General features: G+C 37.7%; 1 protein-coding gene across 17 annotated transcripts in view; it reads right to left on the bottom strand.

Moving 5' to 3' along the window:
* The window catches only part of PTPRD (protein tyrosine phosphatase receptor type D), a 1,483,320-nt gene that overhangs the window by 25,801 nt on the left and 1,435,774 nt on the right, over window positions 1–21,745 (bottom strand). For all 17 annotated transcript variants that reach the window (XM_058672196.1, XM_058672195.1, XM_058672202.1 and 14 more), the window contains 2 exons: window positions 14,432–14,551; window positions 13,760–13,914 (listed from right to left, as the gene is read on the bottom strand). In XM_058672196.1, the coding sequence (XP_058528179.1) occupies window positions 13,760–13,914; window positions 14,432–14,551 (275 nt within the window). The remainder of the gene's footprint in view (window positions 1–13,759; window positions 13,915–14,431; window positions 14,552–21,745) is intronic.

Genomic DNA, 21,745 nt, shown 5'->3' with positions numbered 1-21,745 from the left:
GAAACATTCTGAAGCAGATGTGGGCTTGAGTCCAGCAGGAGTCTAGGGAGCAATTGTCAATTTCATTGGGCCTCTTTTTGTTTTTCCATTTGTAAAGTTTATAAACAAACAACAAGAAGAAAGTATCAGAGAGAGAACGATATCTGGAAGACTTGAACTATCTCTTCCAGATTTGTGAGTCACTGTGATTGAATTATGCCCCCAGAATTGACCAACTAGCCCAGCCAATCATTGGCAGTGAAGATCTGGGCAGACAGAGACACTAAGGTGGATTATAGCAGCCAGTGGATTCGGGAGAGATTTCATCGAGACTGGATTGGAGGGAAGGGAATGCCAGCAATTCAGGACTGTTGAACTATCAAAACCTCTTGAGAAATTCATGGTGTTGTAAATTTCTATTGTTTTCCTGTTGTTGACTTTGTATTGTGGCTTTTCATTTAAGAGGGATGTGAGGTGGCTGTGTAATGGAGACTATCATGTCCAGATGTGAGGATGCAGTGCGGTGTGTATCTCTACTTCCAGTTCAAAGATAGACCACTAATGAAACTATTAGCTGTATCTTGACAATAGGATGCTGGACTCTGCCACTGTCCATGTCTGCAATGAGGAGCATGTGACTGTTTATGAAGAGTTATGCTATATTAATAATATGGGGGGACTCTTTGGGGACGAGGCGACTTGGGGAGGGGGCAGGGAAAATCACAAGGCCTATGGAACTGTATCATAGAATGATGATAAAAATTTCAAAAGAAGTTTAAAAAATATATACATATACCAGTTATGATCCTGTTAGGCTGTATTCCACGTCTACCTCACACATTCTAGGGAGATGGAAGATTTCTCTGCTCTCCCACTCCATTATGGAATAGCACAGGGTATTAAAAGTATATTTGGTTTTACAATCCTTTGATGTAGATCATAACCCGGTTGCATATAAACTAAAATTGAAATGTCAATGAAGAAGTCACAGGATGTGGTGAAGAACTTGCATTTTTTTTTAACATATTGGTTACTCAATACTACGTCCACTAATTCCATAACATTATAAATTGTTGCTGATGTTAGGTTGGGGCTTTTAATTGATCGGGATGATACTCTGCTGGCTCTACCTTCAGACCAGAGATGGTCTTCCCAAGAAGTCGTTGAACTTATCTGGATAATAAGATACTGGACACTATGCTTGGTATATGCTTACAATGAAAGAATATCAACTGAACTTGAACTGTGGCAATGCAACAAGGTGGAGGAATCCACCATGGGGGGATGGTTTGGGGAGGGGTGGGAGGAATTTCAGTACCTATAAAACTGTGTCACATAATGCAATGTAATTAATTAAAAAATAAAATAATAAATAAATAAATAAATAAATAAATATATATATATATATATATACATATAAAGCTCATTTATCTCTGGAAAATTTACAGGAAATATTTTGAAACATGATGAAAGACAAGAATACAAATTGCTTCCATCCGTAAGTTGATATGTTCTCAAAAATAATCAGGTAGCACTTATGAAGCAAATGCAGTATTTGTTCTATCTTTGTAACCATTTCATGTATCAACTAATACACCTTATTTTTTTGGCATGAGCTAGAGGATTACTCTCTTCTTACCCAGGAAAAATCACATAGCACTTCACTAGGTTAATGAGACTTCACAGTATAGCCCTCGGAAGCAGAAAACATTAGGGCACAAAGGATGCATTGCTTCTGTTGTCCATAGATGGGATTTCTTTTTCAACCCTTGGGGAGAATGCGGTGGAAGTTCTGGCTTCATAAAGCCTCGTGGCTTCTCTTTGATACCTTTAGAACCCTGAGGTCAATGGACCAAGGTGAAAGGCTTTTGCAAGAAGGAGGCCACAACCAACTTTTCTATCTCTTCTAGCACACTTCGAAGATTCAACCCGAGTCAAACAGGAAGTCTGAAGTAACAGATAGTTGAACTTTTAAGAAAATAAAATTTGGGGTGGGATTTTTGCACAACATGGCTAATAGGTAAACCCTTACTTTCAGAATATTTGCCAACACTCAAGGTACACAGATACATTAGAAAACAAATTTTGTTACAATTTTTAAAAATATGATTCCATGAACAAAGTCAATCCAAACCAGGGGGAAAAAAGCATAGTTTCTGGAAATAATCACAATTTTATAATTATCTTCATTTAACGACTACAAACAATTTGCACCAACAGCTATCTAACTTTTATCATCAGAATTCTACCACCACATAGCTAGTCCTGCCCCATGTCACTGAGTCATATTCTCTTTCCTGTTTCTATGCAATAATCCATGGGCTCCATAGGCTGCACCATGCACTGATGAAGGACTTAACTCCAAATTCTACCGTGATGGGATGGAGACGCTGAGAAACAATATGGAGGCAAGCAGGAGAACTGTGGGAGGTGGGAAGGAAGAGAAACAGAGAGGCTGTCCCAGCTCCTTGAAGAAGCTGAAGAGTATAAATGAAACACATTTACCCTCAGTAAAATTCTGTGGTTAGAAATAGAGTATGCTGTCCCAGTTATATACACCCAACCAAAAAGAAAGTCAAAGGGCAGAGCATCGTAGGAGCCTGCAAGTGTGGGCAGGGAATAACATTAAAACTCACCTTTGGCTCATTCATCTCATCTTTTCTCTTTGACTTCTGCCAAACAGTAAAAGAGGACAGTCACTAAGTCTGTATGCCACTGAAGGCCATTCCTGTGGCTTAGTATTTTGAACTGCCAAAATGCTGGACATCATACCAGGCATGAATATGAAACAATGTGGTGGATACCTCAGGGAACAGAACAGCATTTGTTACCTCCAAGGAGTGTTGCCCTTAGAAGCAGCAAGCTTGAGAGCTTGAAGATTTATGGGAGCAGTGGTCCACAAGCCTCACTGGAGCCCATTTTTGGCAGTCCAGGGTCTGTGGCCTTTTCATTTCCATTCATTTGTGGTTGGCATACTCTATTTCTTGAAGATAGATCTTTTCTAATTTTCCTCTTCTCCCCCCCTTCTCATTTTTCCTTCCTCAGTTCACATCTTCTCCTCTCTCTTCCTCTTTATCTCCCTCTATCTATCCATCTATCTTCTAAAGCCGTGAATTTGGTTTGTATGGGCAACAATCAACACAGGAAATACTGACAGATGATTTTTAAAATAATGAGCCTAATTTTCCGCATGCTTTAAACTGTGATTATTAAGATTTATAGACAAGTTCTCCAAATATTTTAAATACTAAAAGCATGGGCCCTGAACCATAGCCTGGAGGGTGAAGTCCTCACTTTGAACGCATCAGGATCCCATATGGGCACCGGTTCTAATCCTGGCAGCCCTGCTTCCCATCTAGCTCCCTGCTTGTGGCCTGGGAAAGCAGTTGAGGACGGCCCAAAGCTTTGGGATCCTGTACCCCTGTGGGAGATCCAGAAGAAGTTCCTGGCTCCTGGCTTCGTATTGGTGCAGCACAGGCTGTTGCGGTCATTTGGGGAGTGAATCATCGCTTGGAAGGTCTTCTTCTCTGTCTCTCCTCCTCTCTGTTTATCTAACTTTGCAATAAAAAATAAAATAAATCTTTAAAAAAATCAAGGTCATTAGAAAACGCTTTGAGGGGACAAAAACCTTGAGGTATAGGTTATCACTTTATAAGCAATAATTCTGCCACGATTAAAATTCAGTTGCATTATCACATGGCAGTCTTCTCAGCTAGGAGCGACTGTCTCCTCAGTGGACAGTTTGTGATGTCTAAAAACATTTGGACTTTCACATCTTGGGAGGAGGGAATGCTAATGGCATGTGGTGGGCAAATCCCCGGGATGTGGTTACGTTTGGGATAGCTCCCACAGTAAAAATGATGTGACCAAAAATGGCAATGGCACCGACACTGAGAAACCTTGCTTTATGGAAAAATTCCACATTGAGAAGTAAATTACTTTTAAATGTAATTAAAATAATCATTATAGTACTTCTCTTTTTAAAAAATAAATCCTTTTGTTTAAATTTTTTTTTTTAATGTGAGAGGCAGAGACACTGAGCGAAGAAAATAATACAGACTGAAGAGATCTCTCACCTGTTGATCCAATCCCCACATTCTTGTCCCAGCTGAGGCTGGAAACTCAATCTAGCTCTCCAATGGGAATGCAGCAACCTAACCATAGCTACCTCCCAGAATGAATGTTAACAGAAAGTTGAACCAAAAAGTGGTGCCCAGTTGGACATCCAGGCACTGGGATGCCGACTGCAGGCACACCAACCAGCATCATCACCACTGGGCCAAATGTTTGTCCTTATACATTTATAATCAATTAATTAAATATTATCACAACCCATATTATCACACACATTTTCTACTCTTCTGAATTGTGAATCACATGCAACTCCACCTCACATTTTAGAATAAATTGCAGTATCCTTTTGTTTTATTAATAGAACTAATCTAAACAGCCAACTGCATTATATGGAGTAAAATAAATTAAAAAAAAATTAATAACTGCAAACACCTATTTACTTCTTTCTACATTACAGGTACCTGGATCATTAATCCCTTTATATATACCATTATAAACAATGCTATGGACAGTTACTACTAGAACTTCACTGATCAAACAATAAGCATTGAAATATTAAATAATTTACTGAAATTCACATAATAAAAGTTGTGACTGTGAAATGAACTCTAGTAGAATGAATTCCAAAGCAGTTTTCAGTCCTTTGTGCTGCTATTCCTTCATACAGTTATATCTACAAAATATTAGTGACCAAAGGCCAGCACTGCGGCATAGCAGGTTAAGTCAATGCCCACGATGTTGGCTTCCTATATGGCTGTTGTTTCAGGTCCTAGCTCCTTGTCGTCTGATTCAGCTCCCTGCCTATCAGTCTAGAAAACCAAAAGAAGATGTACCAAGTGCTTGGAAGCCTGTACCCATGTGGGAGACTCAAAAGCTCTGATTTCCTCACATCAGCCTGGCATCACCCTAGTCATTGCAGCCTTTTAGGGTGTAAACCAGAGGATAGAAGATCTCTTCTCTCTCTATCTCCTTTTTTCCCTCCCGTGTGTGTGTGTTTGATTCTGCCTTTCAAATAAATACATATTTTTTAAAATATGAAAGACTAGGCCTTCTGGTTTGGATCATTGTGCTGTTTCACAAATTAAGCTTCTGTATTGTAGTCAGAATTAGTGGTATATAAAAACAAAATCAGGAGTGGAAGATATGAACTAACCTTTACAGCTTACACATCTTTTTATTCAGAGATGCTTGCATTTTTATCGAATTCATCTTTCACATACAAAAAGCCCGTTTCTATTATATCTTCTCTTACACATAGCAATGAATTCAAGGTTAATGGAAAATTTGGGTGCATACTCGTACCAAAACCGTGACATGCTAAGGCAACACTTGCGATCTGAGATCATCAAAGGTGTCAGAACGGAGCATCAGCAGAAACAAAGACGTGAGCTGTGAATGAACAGTTAACAAACACGTGATACCATTTTCCACAGCACTCTTCTCTCACCTGCGCTCATGTGCAGTGCTTTCAAACATCTTCTGACTGAAAAGGAGCTGAGTAGGTTCTTGCTTGTAATTATACACACAAAGTCCAGAATATTATGTCGATTGCATTGGGAGACTCTTCATAACCCTGAACTGTCACTCAATTTTTAGTGTGCTCCCACTCAGTGGCCCACTGAGTCTTACAGACTCCTTCTGATCTGTTTCTGGCCTTCAATTCTCATTCCTTCATGTTTTCAAAACTGATTTCAGTCGGCGATGTGAAAACTTCCGGAGATCTAGTTTACTCTCATTGAGATTGTTCAATTTACGAGAGATCTGAGGTCTTGATCTATCTCCCTTTCACATTTATTTACAAATAAGCAGATCTGACCTATGAATACAAACCATTGCTTGGTCTTAGAAAAATGCGATTCATGCGTTACTTATAGTTAAGGTTTTATGATCGACTCAAAGAAATTAATAGTTTCATCCTAATTAATACATTCCTGGCAAGAAGTAAATACAGTAAATCTGGCAGCAAAAGTCTTTGGTAGCAGAACACAGAATTTACAAAATATGATTTGGAATATAATACAAAAACTCCTTTACAGAAAAGCATACAGAATAGATCTCATAAATAAAGAATAGGTCTAACCTTCTGTTTAAAAGTGGAGGCCATATTGGTTACTCATTACTATGTCAATTAATTCCATAATGATGTAAATTTTTGCTGATGGTATGTTGGAGCTTTCAATTGACTGGGATGATACTCTGCTGGCTCTGTCATCAGACCAGAGAGGGTATACCTAAGAAGCCGTTGAACTTGACGGGACAATAAGATGCTGGACTCTATGTTTGGTATACGCTTGCAATGGGGGAATCTCAACTGAACTTGAGCTGTGGTTATGCAACAAGGTGGAGGAATCCACCATGGTGGGAGGGTTTGGGGAGGGGTGGGGAGAACCCAAGTACCTATGTAACTGTGTCACATAATACAATGTAATTACTGAAGTTAAATAATAAATAATTAAAAAAAAAAAGTGGAGGCCTAAATTAGTAACATTGAAAATTAAATGAATGAATTCTAAGAAAATCTAAACTTAATGAACAGCTTGAAAGGTCTCCTTCTTAGTCACTTCTAAAATCAAGTTTTGTAAGTAAGAAGAAAAAAATATTTCATATCCCAATTCATGCACTGTGAAGAGGTAATGACAAGTAACTATTTGGAAACCATTTACCAATGGTGAGGAGATAATGGAAGGAACTAAATGGCACATACAACAAAGGGTACAAACTTGACAAGAGTGGTGAGTGAGCATGCCACGGACTCTACATTAATGCGTTCATGTCTTGAAAGATCACCTGTGAGAGTCTGTGCTAATGTCTTTGCCAGAAAAGCATATCTCACTTTCTGGAGTAAAAAACTATATCTTAAATACTTAATAATACTTGGAAAACAGCTATGGTTGAATAATTGGTAAGCATTATTAGGATTATTTGTTAAAATGATTACAGGGTGGAAGAGACTCCAATGCTAGACAAACAGTGGCAGTACAACGTGAAGTTAGAAAAAAGAAATGGCACCTTCTAACCAGGAATGAGCTGCACTCTAACGAAGCGGCAGCAGTAGGAGCTGAGAATCACTTAGCGATGTGAAAACATCAGAACTTGCTTGGCCTTTAGGGTCTCTCCCCTTGACAAGAACGATCATCTGCAATCACTACAGGGCTCAGTTATGCTTAATTATTATATTAACTAAAACCCAGACATTTACATGCATATTGAATCATGGAATGGATATTATCATGGAAAAAGCATAAAAGAACAGCAGGAAAATGACTTAGAAGTAAGTTTGATTAAGGCAAAGGACACCTAAGAAATAAATACTGCAATGTAAACAGATAATACGTGTTCTCTCCTATTAAATTTTTTTTTACAAGTCCAACCTTAAAACCAGCTTCTTATTTGCACAAAACTACTAAGAGGCCACACAGAAATCAACTAGCTGGAGCCAACAACTATTGGGTACATACTAAGATGTAAAATTGTGCATAAGCCACAGACCACATCTTGTAAGAACTCGAGTTTTGTATGAACTGCTCACACATCGTTCAACACACTATGTGCGAAACTGCTTGATTAGAGTTAGGGGAGCATAATGTTAAATTCTTCCCGTGGGAAGAGGAACAGGTATGAGCTTAAACAGATTTCTCTATAGTTATAACATGAATATCAGACTGAAGAACCTCAAAAACAGATGAATTGAAAAGTGTAAAAGATCAGGGATCAGGCTGTTTGTAAAGCCATACAATGAATCACAATGTAAAAAGTTTATAGTAAAAACAATTGCGTAAATTATAAAAACAAGTGCTGGCAAGAATGTGGAGAAAAGAGAACATTTTTGTATTGCTGGTGGGAATGTAATTTAGTACTGGCATTATTGAAACAGTATGGGTGCTCTCAAAACACTAAAAATAGAACTCCCATATGATCCAGTAATCCTACTTCTGGGTATTTCTCCAAAGGAAATGAATTCAGTCGCCCAATGAGACACCTGTACTCCAATATTTATTGCAGGCCTGGTCAGACTAGCTGAGATAATGTGAATACAGTATGTGTCCATCCATGGGTACATGGGTACAAGGGTACAAATACACAATGGATTATTGTTAAGCCTTTCTAGAGGACAAAATCCACCATGTTCAGCAGTGTGATGGAAGTCGGGATAACAGATGGTAAAATAAGCCTAGTAAAGAGGAGAATCACATGATACTATTTGTAGATGGAATCTGAAAAAAAAAAAGGGAGGCGAGGGGAACCTCACATGGAAAGGCTGTCTAATAGTTATTAAGTTATATCTAGAGAAGAATAAGAAGTTCTGCAGTTTCCCGACACAGTGGGAGGACTATACTGGTAATTTTAATACACTGTCATATTTCTCCTTTAAATTATAAGATAAACTTTGGAACATTTTCACCATAAATAAATATTAAATGTTTGAGGAACTATGTATATTCACCACTAACTGGATATTATACATCATTTGCACTTACTGAAACATCACCTGATATGTCATAAATATGAACATTCTTATGCATGTGTTAATAATTTAACAAAATTGTTTTTAAAAGTTATCATGTATATCAACATAACTATCTGGAATTAGGTTGGAATCATTCCAACACAAATATATAGTATTATTTAAGTTGGATTATGAAACGGGGTTTAACATGGTTACATAGAAAAGAACAACTGCAATTGTAGGTGAGATAAACATCTTTTGTTGACAGCCAGAGATAAAAGTATCTGGAATGTGGGGCTAGCGTTAGGTGGATAAGAGTGTGGAAGAGTTGATGCTAAGTTATAAAGGTTGTGAATAAATAAGAAGTACAGATTTTATCTTGAGGACTTCAAGAACCACAGAATTAAAGCCCATATATCCTTAAGGGTGTCATTCTTGGGATTTGATGGATTCCAGGACTCAATAAAAATAGACTTCTCATAAGCGCTTCTTTTTAATTCATGGCAGTGTTTTCTTTCTCGTATTGATAAAAATTAATGGAATAAGCATTATGGAAAATATAGAATATTTTAAAAGTGCATTCAAACCACTATTTGGAGATTTATAAATATTTTAACGCTCAGTAATGCAGAAGGCTTAGGTCATACGAGTACAGATGAGTTTGAAATTCACGTTCGGGGGCCTGACGGCGTGGCCTAGCGGCTTAAGTCCTCGCCTTGAACACGCCCCGGGATCCCATATGGGCACCGGTTCTAATCCCGGCAGCTCCACTTCCCATCCAGCTCCCTGCTTGTGGCCTGGGAAAGCAGTCAAGGACGGCCCAAAGCCTTGGGAGACCCAGAAGAGGATCCTGGCTCCCGGCTTCGGATCGGCGCAGCACTGGCCATTGCGGTCACTTGGGGAGTGAATTATCAGATGGAAGATCTTCCTCTCTGTCTCTCCTCCTCTCTGTAAATCTTTGTAATAAAAATAAATAAGCCTTAAAAAAAATAAATTCATGTTCAATCTCTTATCCCAAAGTTTCAGAAAACACATATGACTCTTAAAAATCTTCTACTTCATGCTAAAAACCCTAAACAAATAAGGCATATGAGGAAGGAACATTTTGCAACACAATTAAAGCATATATGTAAAAACAAATGCCAATATCATACTGAATGGGGACAGACTGGAAGTTTTCCCACTAAGATCTGGAACTAGGCAGGAATATCTATTTTCACCACTGTTATTCAACATAATATTAGAAGTCCTCACTAGAGCTATTAGGAAAGAAAATGAAATTAAAGAAATTCAAATTGGAAACAAGGAATTAAAATTATCCCTGCTTACAGATGACATGGTTCTATATATAGGAGAATCAAAAGACTCAATCACGAGAAAATTGGAGCTCATAAGAGATTTTGGCAGGGTAGTAGGTTACAAAGTAAATGGACAGAAATCAGAGGCCTTAGTACACACAAACAACTATTTAGTTGAAACAGAACTTACATGTATAGTCTCCTTTAAAATGGCACAGTATCTTAAATACCTTATAATAATCCTAGCCAACAACAAACAAGGCCTCTGTGATGAAAATTACAAAATATTAAAAAATAAAACAAAACATTAAAAATGAAGAAATTTACCATATTCCTGGATCCATACTACTGAAAGTAAAACACAGATTCAAAGCAAACCCAGTCAAAATCAGAACAATATTCTTCTTCGAGCCAGAAAGGATGAGAACTGAGAATTGATCTGTTGTATGATCCAGCTACTCCAAAGGGAATGAAATAGCCAAGACTTGGAAACAACTCAGATGCCCATCAAAAGAGGAATGGATAAGGAAACTGTGGTACATCCACTCCATGGACTACTACTCATCCATTAACCATGACATTATAGTGTAGGTCTATATAATTATTACTGGTCTAATCTTTCATGTGTATCATTTCATTTAATCTTCACAAAAATGTTACTGCTATAAATAGTGGCATCTTATTTTAAAAGTCAAGAAACAGAAGCTAAGAGATCTGGAATACTTTCTTCCAAAGGCACACTGCCAGTAGACAAACCAACACACTTTGGCAGTCTATCTCTAGAGTGTGCATTCTCCATCATGATTGAGAGACTGAAAGAAAACAACAGCTGTCTTTTCCTTCTTTGCCTGTTGAACCACACATTCTCTTCTTAATGAATGGAGTACAAATCTATCCTTGCAAGACTGGTCTGTGCTTCTTACATTAGGCTTACCATACAGCTTTTTTTTTCTTATTCATTGCTAGAATTTTGTTTTATTTGATGGCTCGTTTTAACCTAGCATATTTAATACTATACATAAGCACTTAAGAAACATGAATTGTTCTACTGGTTTACCTTCATCTTCCTTAATTTTTCTTTCTTACTTTCTCTCTCTTGGGTTGGGGCTATTACCAGAGTTCTCATAAATGCTCCTTTATTCTCATGGGTTCTATTTGATAGGTTTGTTTACACCCTTTATCTGTCAATACTTCTCCATTACAGAGAAAAAGCAAAGCATATCATAAAAGAAATGACAACATGAATTGCATTCTTTATATCTTATGGTGATTTTTTTCTTATGATTATTTGGTTATGAGAACATGGTAACAGTGATAATGACCCCTTTATGATTGGGCTGTAATGGTGTTTCACAGTACCTTCCCAGAGTTGCTTTTTTATATTACCATATCTGGGACACTACACAAGTAACCGTTATCCAGAATGACATTTATCTGCCACCCTATCAGAACAATTATGCCCTCAAGTTTAGATCCATCTGCATCCAAGTCTAGGATTCTTGATGGTTTGGATGTTGATTATGTTTAACACAACTGCTCCTTCACAAAGAGGCTAACGTTTCTTCTCAGACATGTGAAAAATGACCTGTGGCTGCACAGAGATTAGTTCATGGAGCTCAGCATGGGCTGGAGTTTACCTTGTTGCTTTGAAGTTGTTAAAAAAATTCCTTTTGCCAAATATACCTACTCTTCTGTTGTTTGTTTCAATGTAGAGCTTCTCCAGAGCCCCTGGCACGGCACTCCTACATGTCAACAGCTATTAACTCTGCACATTCATCTTGGTTTCCTCATTTCTCCTGAGAAGTCAGCCTCTCTGAGATGAGACCACATGACTTAACATAAAGGAGTGTGTATGTGTATGTGATGCATGTTTTCAAAATAAGGCATTCTAGCTACCTGTCTTAATCCTTGTGCTTACTGTCAAGATTTTTGGGATACTTTACAGTGCATAGCAAAAAGCCTACTGCTTGTTTATGAGAAACACAAGGAAAGTTGAATTTTAAGAGTATTACTTCATCCACTTGCGTACCCTGTTGCTGTCCATCCTTGTGTCTATTCATCCATCCATGTACAAGTTTCCCTAGTGTGCTTCATTTTAATGTACAGCAATGAGAAGCTAATGTTGAGCATTATAGAATGCTGCATTCAAAACATAATACAAACATCATAACACTGCTTTCAGTGAAAATGTCCAAGTTGGGTTTCTCTAACTCTTATTCCCAGTACGTTATAAGTCCTATGTGTACATATATGTGTATTTCTGTATGTGTGTATGTACAGCATCTTAACCATTAGACACATGAGGCACCATTTCTTCTGGGAGCCCAAATTTCTTGCTTCTATAGCTTCTGCCTAAACTCCATCTGAAAAATTTTCACATGCTTCACATGCGTTACATGTGCTAATCAGGGGTGTCATATGAAGTACATTGGATTTGAGACCTGCAAACTAGCGTGTAGATGAGAACACTGACTGGTTAAACTAAAAACAGGGCAAAGAACAACCAGCTTTTATAATGCAAAATTATTTGCTCAGTCAAAATTAATTTCTGTTATTTTACAATCAAGCAGAAAACTATAGGTAGTGGCAAGTCTAAAAAGAGTCCTGAACTCATGTAGGGGAGTAAGAACTATATAATAAAGCAGTAGGCTAATGGAACACCACCTTTTTAGCAACCAGTGCTTGAACCAAACTCTACAGTGTCTCCTTTATTCTCTAATTCATCAACTTATATCAAGCATCATTAAAATAAACATCAAACAAAATAAAGCTTGGGGAGTAATGTGGATAGAATACATATTAATGATATTGTTTTTTATGTGGGAAAACATTTTCTGGAAAATGTAAATAACTTTTGTGGAATTTGTTTAAAAACCAACAGATTACCATGGGTTTGGCCTGATCAACGTTATTACTTTTATTTTGATTTATCAATAGTTCCCATCTTTTTTTTTTTAAAAAGCATCGCTTGTTAAGCAAACTAAATTATTCTATTATATTATGGGGTATAAAAGTCATGACAGAAAATAATATACAACAGACCCTTCATTGTCTTTTGATGTATTTCACAATTCAGTTTAACTTATCTGCTCAAGAAGCCATAATTTTCACACGTGAATCACTCAGGTTATCAAGGACTCTTATGAAGTTATCTGTATTTTATTTTATGTAGTAATATGTAGAATCTGAGCAGTCTGTTAGTAATAGTACTTGAGAAGAACTCATGCAATAGGAACTCAGTGTCCTGTGAAAAATCCATGAGCACATATATGGCACAGCTTGAGCAGTGATGGAGGGTTATTCAAAATTAAATAAGAAATATAAACTATACAATTCCTGAGAAACACAGGATCATCTGTTCCAAGTACATAACTTCTAAATTATATCTTTGTACATGTATTATTAAATACACTGAAAAACCAAATTGGTATGTTTGTTATATGGTGATGACATAAAACAGGCATCTAACTTCCAGAAACATCTTGTCCGTTAAGAGATTGAATCATTATAATATAATTTTATCAAATTATCTCCATAAGTGACCAGACAGAACAGCCTAGCTCCTAAGACCCTGCAATATAATTCACATAAAGATTTTAAGAACTTTCCTCCATTTAGGAAACAATTTAAATTACAAGATTGGTTATTGCTTCCTGTTTTATACTCTTACGGTGAGATGCACACTTCGTTTTGTGTTGATGTGCTACTTATTTTCATCACAAAGACAAGTAAGAAATGGCTCACAGCTGCCAAGTAGTTCCACTGACAGAGGATCTGTACCAAGGCCTTCCAAATTTGCCCAAGAGAAACCTGTGTACTTTATAAAAGTGTTCACTCTCCCTGAGTATCAGCAAGTTGCAAGGAGCATAACCAGGAAAGAACAATTGTGCTTTCTGTTTCCCCAGAAACCTTCTGGCCATAAAAAACACAACAAAACACACACACTTCTGGTGTTCCTTACCTGCAGTGCACAACCATGGGTCCTGCATCTGGAGGGTTACAAGTTTTGACTCTTCGTAAGAAAGCTAGGAAAGGGGTAGGGTGTTCTGGGACACCATGATCAGGCCAGGCGGTGAACTGGAACTGTCTCACTTCTCTTTTCTCACTGGACCCATTCTGTGAAATAGGAACACAGGCTCAGGTATTAATAGTGAACAACAAGCAGTGGCACTAACATGTGCCTTCGTAATTTCTTTCTACCGCACAATGGATGTTAAGGAGACACATTCTTTGGAAATAGAAACCCCTTCTTTTTCATAAATGACAGATATTTGCACAGGGAAGATCAAAGTTTTAGGTGGGAAGCACTGCACTGCTGAGGTTTCACTCCCAGCAGTTCTCTGATTTTACCTTACAGGAAGTGCTTCTCTTATATTTCACAGGAAGAAGTATTTCTTCTTCATCTATTCTCCATTTGTTGAAACTTTCATTCAGAGCAAGTTTCATACTTACTGATAAATCGCCAGACATGGAGAAAAATTGCTATGTGATAATGGAAGGATTATTTCATTCTTCACTGTTATCCGTGGAAGCAAGATTTAGGTAAAGACTTAACAGACTCGATTTCTCAAAAGAGGTCTTTTTGTGAACAATGGAGACAGAAAATGATGGGGAAACAAGACAAAAAGCAAACCTTATAAAGTGCAAATGTCCGAACACAGTATGTAGCCAACTCTACAGTATCAAGCAGTGTCACTTGGACTAGTCCATGGGTCTCTGTCCCTCTGCTGGGCCAATATTGGTCACACTTCACCTACAAGAAACAAGTGACACATTCAGGGTAGATGTTCATCCAATTTTCTCTTAGTTTTACTTTTTAAGTTACTGTTGAAGGGAAACAGCTTTTCTGCATTACATTTTATGTTGATCTTTTCCTGGCATGCATACTTGTTATCCCAATATATGTAAATTACTGTTCTGATGCCAATATAAACCACATTTTTCAAACTGGTTGGAATATTAAGCAGTAACAGATTCAATTTTCCTGGGGAAAAATAAGTTGCAGATTGTTTCTTAGTAAAATAACGAGAGATGTATTTGAAGCCTCAGAGTACTTGAAAAGAAAATACAAATTTGTTCTGGGGTGGACATTATGAATTACAATCAGGAAGGTTATAGCTTGGCATTTAAACTGCATGGTAAGTTAGCATTCATCCATCAAGATTTAAAAGGCATGCACTCTTTCATCTTGAGCTATCACAAATTCCAAATATGCCTCTATATAGAAGAGTAGCAATATTTTGAAGATTCATCAAAATATACTAAACAACATATTTTTAAAAATTATAAGATATATTGTATTTGTATCCCAAACAAATTAATCTTGTAATACAGGGGGTGAAGAAAGAACTGTCCTTTAAAATGAGTCTCAGAGGATCATATACCAGGCAGGCAAAGTTTAAATAATTTAAAACTCATTCAATTTGAGATGAATAATCCACAGTTTTTATGTGGAGTTTAACAAAGGCACATAAAAAGTATTCAGCCCAATTAGTTTCATGTGCAAGAAAGAACAATTTCAAGTCTGCAGTAAGCCTCAGATTTACTGAATATATTCTTTAAGCATTAAAAAGCATAATAAAGGGCTCAGTGCAATGGCTCAATTGGGCAATCCTCCTGTTGCCACTGCCAGGATCCCAAATGGGCACTTGCTTGTGTCCCCACTGCTCTATTTCCCCAGTTCCATGCTTGCAGCCTGATAAAGCAGCGAGGCCTGGCCCAATGGCTTTGGACCCTGCATCCTCGTGTGGGTCCTGAAGCAGCTCCAAGCTTTTGGCTTTTGGGGAGTGAACCAGTGGATAGAAGATCTTTCTGTCTCTCCTCTCTGTAAATTTGACTTTCCAATAAGAATAAGCAAATCTAAAAAAAAAATGAATAATACAAAAGGAGAAACAAAACACCACATCTTGTGGTAAGGTCATGGATCAGAATAAAATTATCCTTTTTATCATAGGCTCTAAGAAACATATAACTAATTCTTACCAGAAACTGACTTAAATAATTTCACTAGAATGAGGAGGGTCCAAGGAACCATTTTATATCAGAATGCACACCTTCTATTTGAAAAACAAATAACTGAACACCATAATCTTCGCATTTAAGCAAAGCAATAAGTGTTGTTTTCATACACTAGAGTTTTTTGGTCCAGTGAATAGGATTATTAGATAATTATTTGCTTTTATGTTTCATACAAATATTAGCAGCACCCTGCAAACAATATTGTAATCTTCTTTTGCACATTGATAACCTTGTTTACTCCGAGGGTTCTGGGTCCTTCCTTGTTGACATTGGATCTTCCAAAATTGCAGTTTTAACTTCCATATAATTTTCTAGAGAGCAAAAGTCCCATATAGTTGTACAATAAATCAGAAATAGAATTTGCAGAGTATGATGTTTAGATCTATTTCAACTAGAAGGCCATAAAACATCACATTTTTGACAAATTAACAAACAAAGCAATTTACAGTCAGATAGAAAACGTGTGTCTTAATGGGATTTAAAAAATGTATGTTAACCAGATGCACTGAATAGTCTTGTGTTGTTATTTATATCACACGCTCTAACTCACAGAGTAAACAACACAAGGGAAAGACGTATTCCCTTAAGGAGAATATGGACAAAACACCACTAGGGTGGAGGGCATCTCCACATGTTTTCTGCCCGTTTGTAAGAACCCAGGCCATACCAGGTATATTTAGCAAACATTAGCACATGAATGGAACCAACACTACTTAAGTGGCCATGATTGTGCTGAAAGAAAGATCGTAAAAATTAGACCAAAGGTTCTGTTTTAAACCATGAAATACATGTCAAACTGATGTCTTGCTGTAGAGGACAAAAGTAACTTTGGAAGTTTCACACTGTGGCAATAGAGGGGACGCCGGCACTGCATTCAATTAAGGAATCAAGAGGCAAGCTTAAATTTATTATTCAGGGTTTTCATCAGGACAGCAACTCTTTCAGATTCAAACCAACTGATCAAACTCCATGAGGATGAATACCAATATGGTATGCACAAAGACAGCACGTGAATCCAGTCAGAGTCTAAACAGTCAGTCCAATCCACTGAACCAAATCCAGCATAATTTCAAAATTATGAACTGGTTGTATCCTTTTAGTGAAGTAAGACAAAGGAAATAAATAAAGGAAGTTCTATTTCTGGGAAAAAAAAGAACCCTAACATTCCATTATTTAACAACTCTTGTCTACAAAGCTGCATTTTTGAAACACACACACAAAATTCCCAAAATTTTTCTAGTTATTCCCACCCTTTTAGTAACAAGTTTGGAACTGCAGCTATTACTTACTGGTCAAGCCTCTGACCCGACTGGGAAAAAAAAAAAAATCTCTAGACATCACTATGTGAAAATTTCCAACAGAACATATGAAAAAATTGCTTTTGTACTCAATTTAAATAATGCACTTTAATCTTATTCTGCATCATAAAGAAATGTTTTTAAGATGTTTCAAACTAAATTATAAAAATTGGGAGCAATTTTTAGCAAACATCCTTAAATACTGCCATTTTCTCTTGGAAACATTTCTAAAAAGGAGCTCAGGAAAAATACAAACGCACAGCTCTCTGGACCTGAGCACAGGTGGTCCTACTAGCCAGGATTTCCTGAAGAGCCAAAGCAACATGGGCTTTCTTTTACTTGCAAGGACCTCTAAGGTTCCTTTCTTGAGCTCCTTCGCTGAGTAACCTGCACAGGTTTCATTTGATTTACCTACAAACATTATTTTAATTTTACAGTCATACACTAAAAAAAAAAATTCATTTCAACATTGTACAACCAGAATGCAGTGAGAAAAAGGAAACACAGAACAAGACAAATGTTTTTTGCTAATTAGCGAATGCAAATGAACGAGCTCTATTTTCCTCTCTTGAAATGTTTTACTTTGATGATAGCCCTTCTTCCATCTTCCTGCACCCCCCACCAGAAAGCAAATCTCATAATGTAGTTCCAGTTACTATTTGTTAGCATTTACACACAAAACTGGATCTGCAAAATGAGAAATGAAGGCCACTTTCCTTGAGAATGTAAGAATTAGAAGGCAGGAGCTATGGAACACAAATGCTGATACTTTCTCCTGATCAATTCTGAATTGGCTTTCAGGGGCCTTTAAGCATGATTCATGGCAGGCCAGGCAGTCTCACAGCTGAGCAGAAAGCTGCTTGTTTCTGCATTTCCAAGACAAGAGACTTGCTGCAGAACTGCAAACTGGGAACCCAATTCCCGCACTGCAGGGTTTGTAAGAATGGAAAATGAACCACCTACCTCACTCAATGGCAAATATGAACAGGCATTCAAAAGCACAGCTACTAAACTGATGAGAACAGATACTACAGACTGATGGGATTACAACTTGTTATGAAGGATTATTCTATTGTAACAATATGGGGAAAATCAGTCAGGGGGAGGGAATTTCGTGGGGGGATCCCAGACCTTACATAAAATCTTGTAATTGGGAATATCTTGTAGGAGTTGATCCAATAGGTTTCTCAACTGTGATCAGGAAAAAAAATGTTCTTGCTCTAGGCCATTCTTACCATCAAATGTCTTATCTTGGAATGCTTGGCACATTGTAGATACTCAAGATGTGGTGGCCAACTTTATAATCAATTATGCTGTGGTCTAGGTTGGCTTATTTTTAAACTTTCTACAACTTTATAAAAATAAAATGTCCTCTTCTCAATTTTATAAATTGAGCACGACAGCATGGCCAATGTGAAAATTTCAACTGTAACAAAATAAAGCTCTAGTATCACTGACACAAAGAAAATGTGCTGTTTGGCACTTCACAGAGCCTGGGTAGTGCCAGAGTAGTCAGCTAAAAAGGGCTGTGCAGTATATGAAATGTGGGGCTCCACAACTTACTAAACCTGACTCTAAATCCCTCTCTCCCAAGCTTGCACAGAGCAGCTGCTCAATAGTCAGGATGCTTCTATAAAAAGTGGATGGCATATATTAGATAGCACACATCAAAATTATTTAGGGGAGTAGGGAATAGCTGATCCCCATTCATCAATATACATTTAATAAAAGGAATTGCAACAAAGTTATTCTTGAATGAATAACAGCATATTTTTTACTGAACAAAAAAAGTGAATTCTTATACACTGAATTCTTTTTTTCTTCATGTAACAATAACTGTTCTGACCTTTTTTTTATGACCAGAATTAATATTTGATTTTCTACAACAAGGACAGAAACCATCTCTGTGGCTGTATTTTTTACAGTGAAAATGTCATCCTTCTACATTCAGCTAATTTTGGGCCATAGTTATTTCCAAATGGCAAAACAGTTCGGTTTATGTATTTATCCTCTTCATTTTATCTTTGTTGATGACCATTTGGTGAAGAATCAAGGGACAATGGAACATGTGAAGAATGATATTAAATCATTTGACCACAAGTGCAACAATAGCCACATACCATCATAGACCACGCATATAACCACACAGCTGAAAAACATTATTCCCTAAATAAAGCAAACCATATGCCCATGAAACTTCTAATAAGTTCATGAACACGCTCAAACACTGTATTAACCATGTATCAGTTACAACAATAACAAAAGGTATTCCTTGGGATGTGATGCAGTTGTCAGATGGTTACACAGGTAGTTGCCCAGCACTGTTCAGTGATTTCTCCCATTACATTGACAGTTACTGGGCTTAGGTTTTTGTCACGTTGTTCTTACAAGAAGATAATTTTGTGAGGTGTCCCTCTGTCATAACTAGGCAGAATCTGGATCCCAGCTCTTCCCACAGGGATCAGGAACTGAACATTATTCACCTCTGCCCTCATTAGTCTCAAGGTGTCCCACATCACCCTACAGCCACTTCTTCTGCCTTGACCCTCACAAGTGACTTGTTTTTGGCCCAGTGAATCTCAGTATCAGCAACATTAATCAGGAATATTAAGTGATCTCAAGCTTCAGTGAAAAGAACCGCGTCTATGGATGTCACACCACTGCAACTCCATGCAGTACACATCATATGAATAAACTATCTGACATCCTTCTGGTAAAGGACACAGAGAAATCATGGACCATATTCTAAACCCTGGAATGCAGGTAGATTAATTCCGTCCTCTCAAATGTAGAAATACCTACACCATCACAAGAGTACTGTGCACAGGTAGGCAGCGAATGAGGCGGCTCTGCCTTCCCCACCACATTCTTCACTTCAACCATGTCTTCTAACTGGCTTTGATACACCTGCTCTGAGACAGAATCTGCAGGCTGCCAATCTCAGTAGAAGGGAGAGGAGGGGAAAAGAAGGTAGAAAATCCAGGAAGCTAACAAACAAGTGAGAACTTGGCGGGATTCTTTCTTTTATCTGACACTGTGTCTGCTGACAAGAAAAAAGCCCCGAGAGCGTGGAACTTGCTAGATAAGCACCCAAACATCCTTTAGGTTGCCAACATGAGCATCATTCTTTTCCTTGCCAGTGTCCTATTTACATTAGGCATCCACCATCTTCGAAAACAACCCCATACATCACACAGACTCCAAAGGCAATGTTTGTGCTGTTGTTTTTAAAGTTGCTTAAGGGAAAAGCAGTTTCTGTCGCCCTAGATAGGCAGTGCTTTAGGCTGCCGTTTGGTAAATTAAATGTTCAAGGCCTCTGGCATTTCCCGTTCCATTGGAAAAGGACGCAGACCTGGCATTTGGAAAGCATTTGCTCTCCATTAAAGTTACCGAACCTTGACAAACCAGAGGGGCCAAGAATTAGTCTGCCATTGGCCTACGTTGGGCTTTGCAAAGCTGATAAGGACAGTGAAAACAAAAACATTGCCATTTACAATCTTCAATGGATTCTGTCAAGTTTTAACCCAAAAGGATTTCACAATCTGAAAGGAATTTCAAGATTTGTTCTATAAGAAAATATTTGACCAGAATTCTTTTTCCTACTCCATGGTCAGAACTGCCCTCTTAACTCATAGAACAAAATTTGATAATGCTTCCACTTCATCTTAAATCTATGCTTGGGGGCATTTTACATAGGTGACATTCAAGGAGAGGGACTGAACAGTCCTAAGTTTGGCAGTGTTCCGTGGGCCAATTGTGAAGACTCTATGTTTCAGTCCTCTCAACTGTTAACATGATGGTGGTAACACCAGCCTAGTCCTTTTGGTCTTGACAAAATTTAACTCACAGTATTTGTACAAACAACAAATTACAAAGTAGAGATTTTCTATTCATTGGCACAAAATATGACTAGTCATGACACACAAAATAGCTGATCAGCTTAGACATGGATGTCATCAACTGTTTTGCATGATTGTCTAGGAAAAGAAAGTGGACATCAATTTGGAAACAACAGAATTCTTCATTCTGGCCCTGCATCTTGACAACTAATCCACATGGCCCCTCTGAACAAGAAATCAAATCAAATATCAGATCCTTGGTATTTGCAGCATTAAGTACAGCCACCAGAAATAGCTTCTTTAATGAATAAGCATAGCAAGACAGCAAGCAAGACAACACAGGAGCAGTAATCTTAACTCTGGGCAGCTAATGAAGGTACGTATGCTAGTAAAAGCAAGTGAAAATCAGACCTCCTCCTAACTCAGTTAAGCCATTTCCTCTTCTAACAAGAATCAAAGTTACTTGAGAATCTGCTAAGTTTCAGGTTTGTTTACATCTTGTCTCTCTCTTAGGTGCTTCAAGGTGGGAGACAAAGTAGAAGAGAAACAAAGTACAAGAGAAGATTGTTTCTAGTCCAGCAATCACCTTGGTAAATTCTATCTCAGAGGCTGCATGCTTTGAGCCAGGCTGCCCACTATGGATCTGCTGCCCACAAATAACATCCTTGGAGTGGAAATCCCAGCCGTACACATTTTAATGTCCTAAGAGTGCTTCATTTTTTCCAGGTTCTTTCTTCCCTCCATGCGGTTGTCCAGACCAATCCCTGTGTTCATGGGCATGTTATGAAACGT

Source organism: Ochotona princeps, chromosome 14 (genome assembly GCF_030435755.1).
Source record: "Ochotona princeps isolate mOchPri1 chromosome 14, mOchPri1.hap1, whole genome shotgun sequence".
In the NCBI taxonomy this organism is placed as follows: Eukaryota; Metazoa; Chordata; class Mammalia; order Lagomorpha; family Ochotonidae; genus Ochotona; species Ochotona princeps.
Note: the sequence above shows the minus strand (reverse complement) of the source record. Positions and strands in the feature narration are given on the sequence as shown.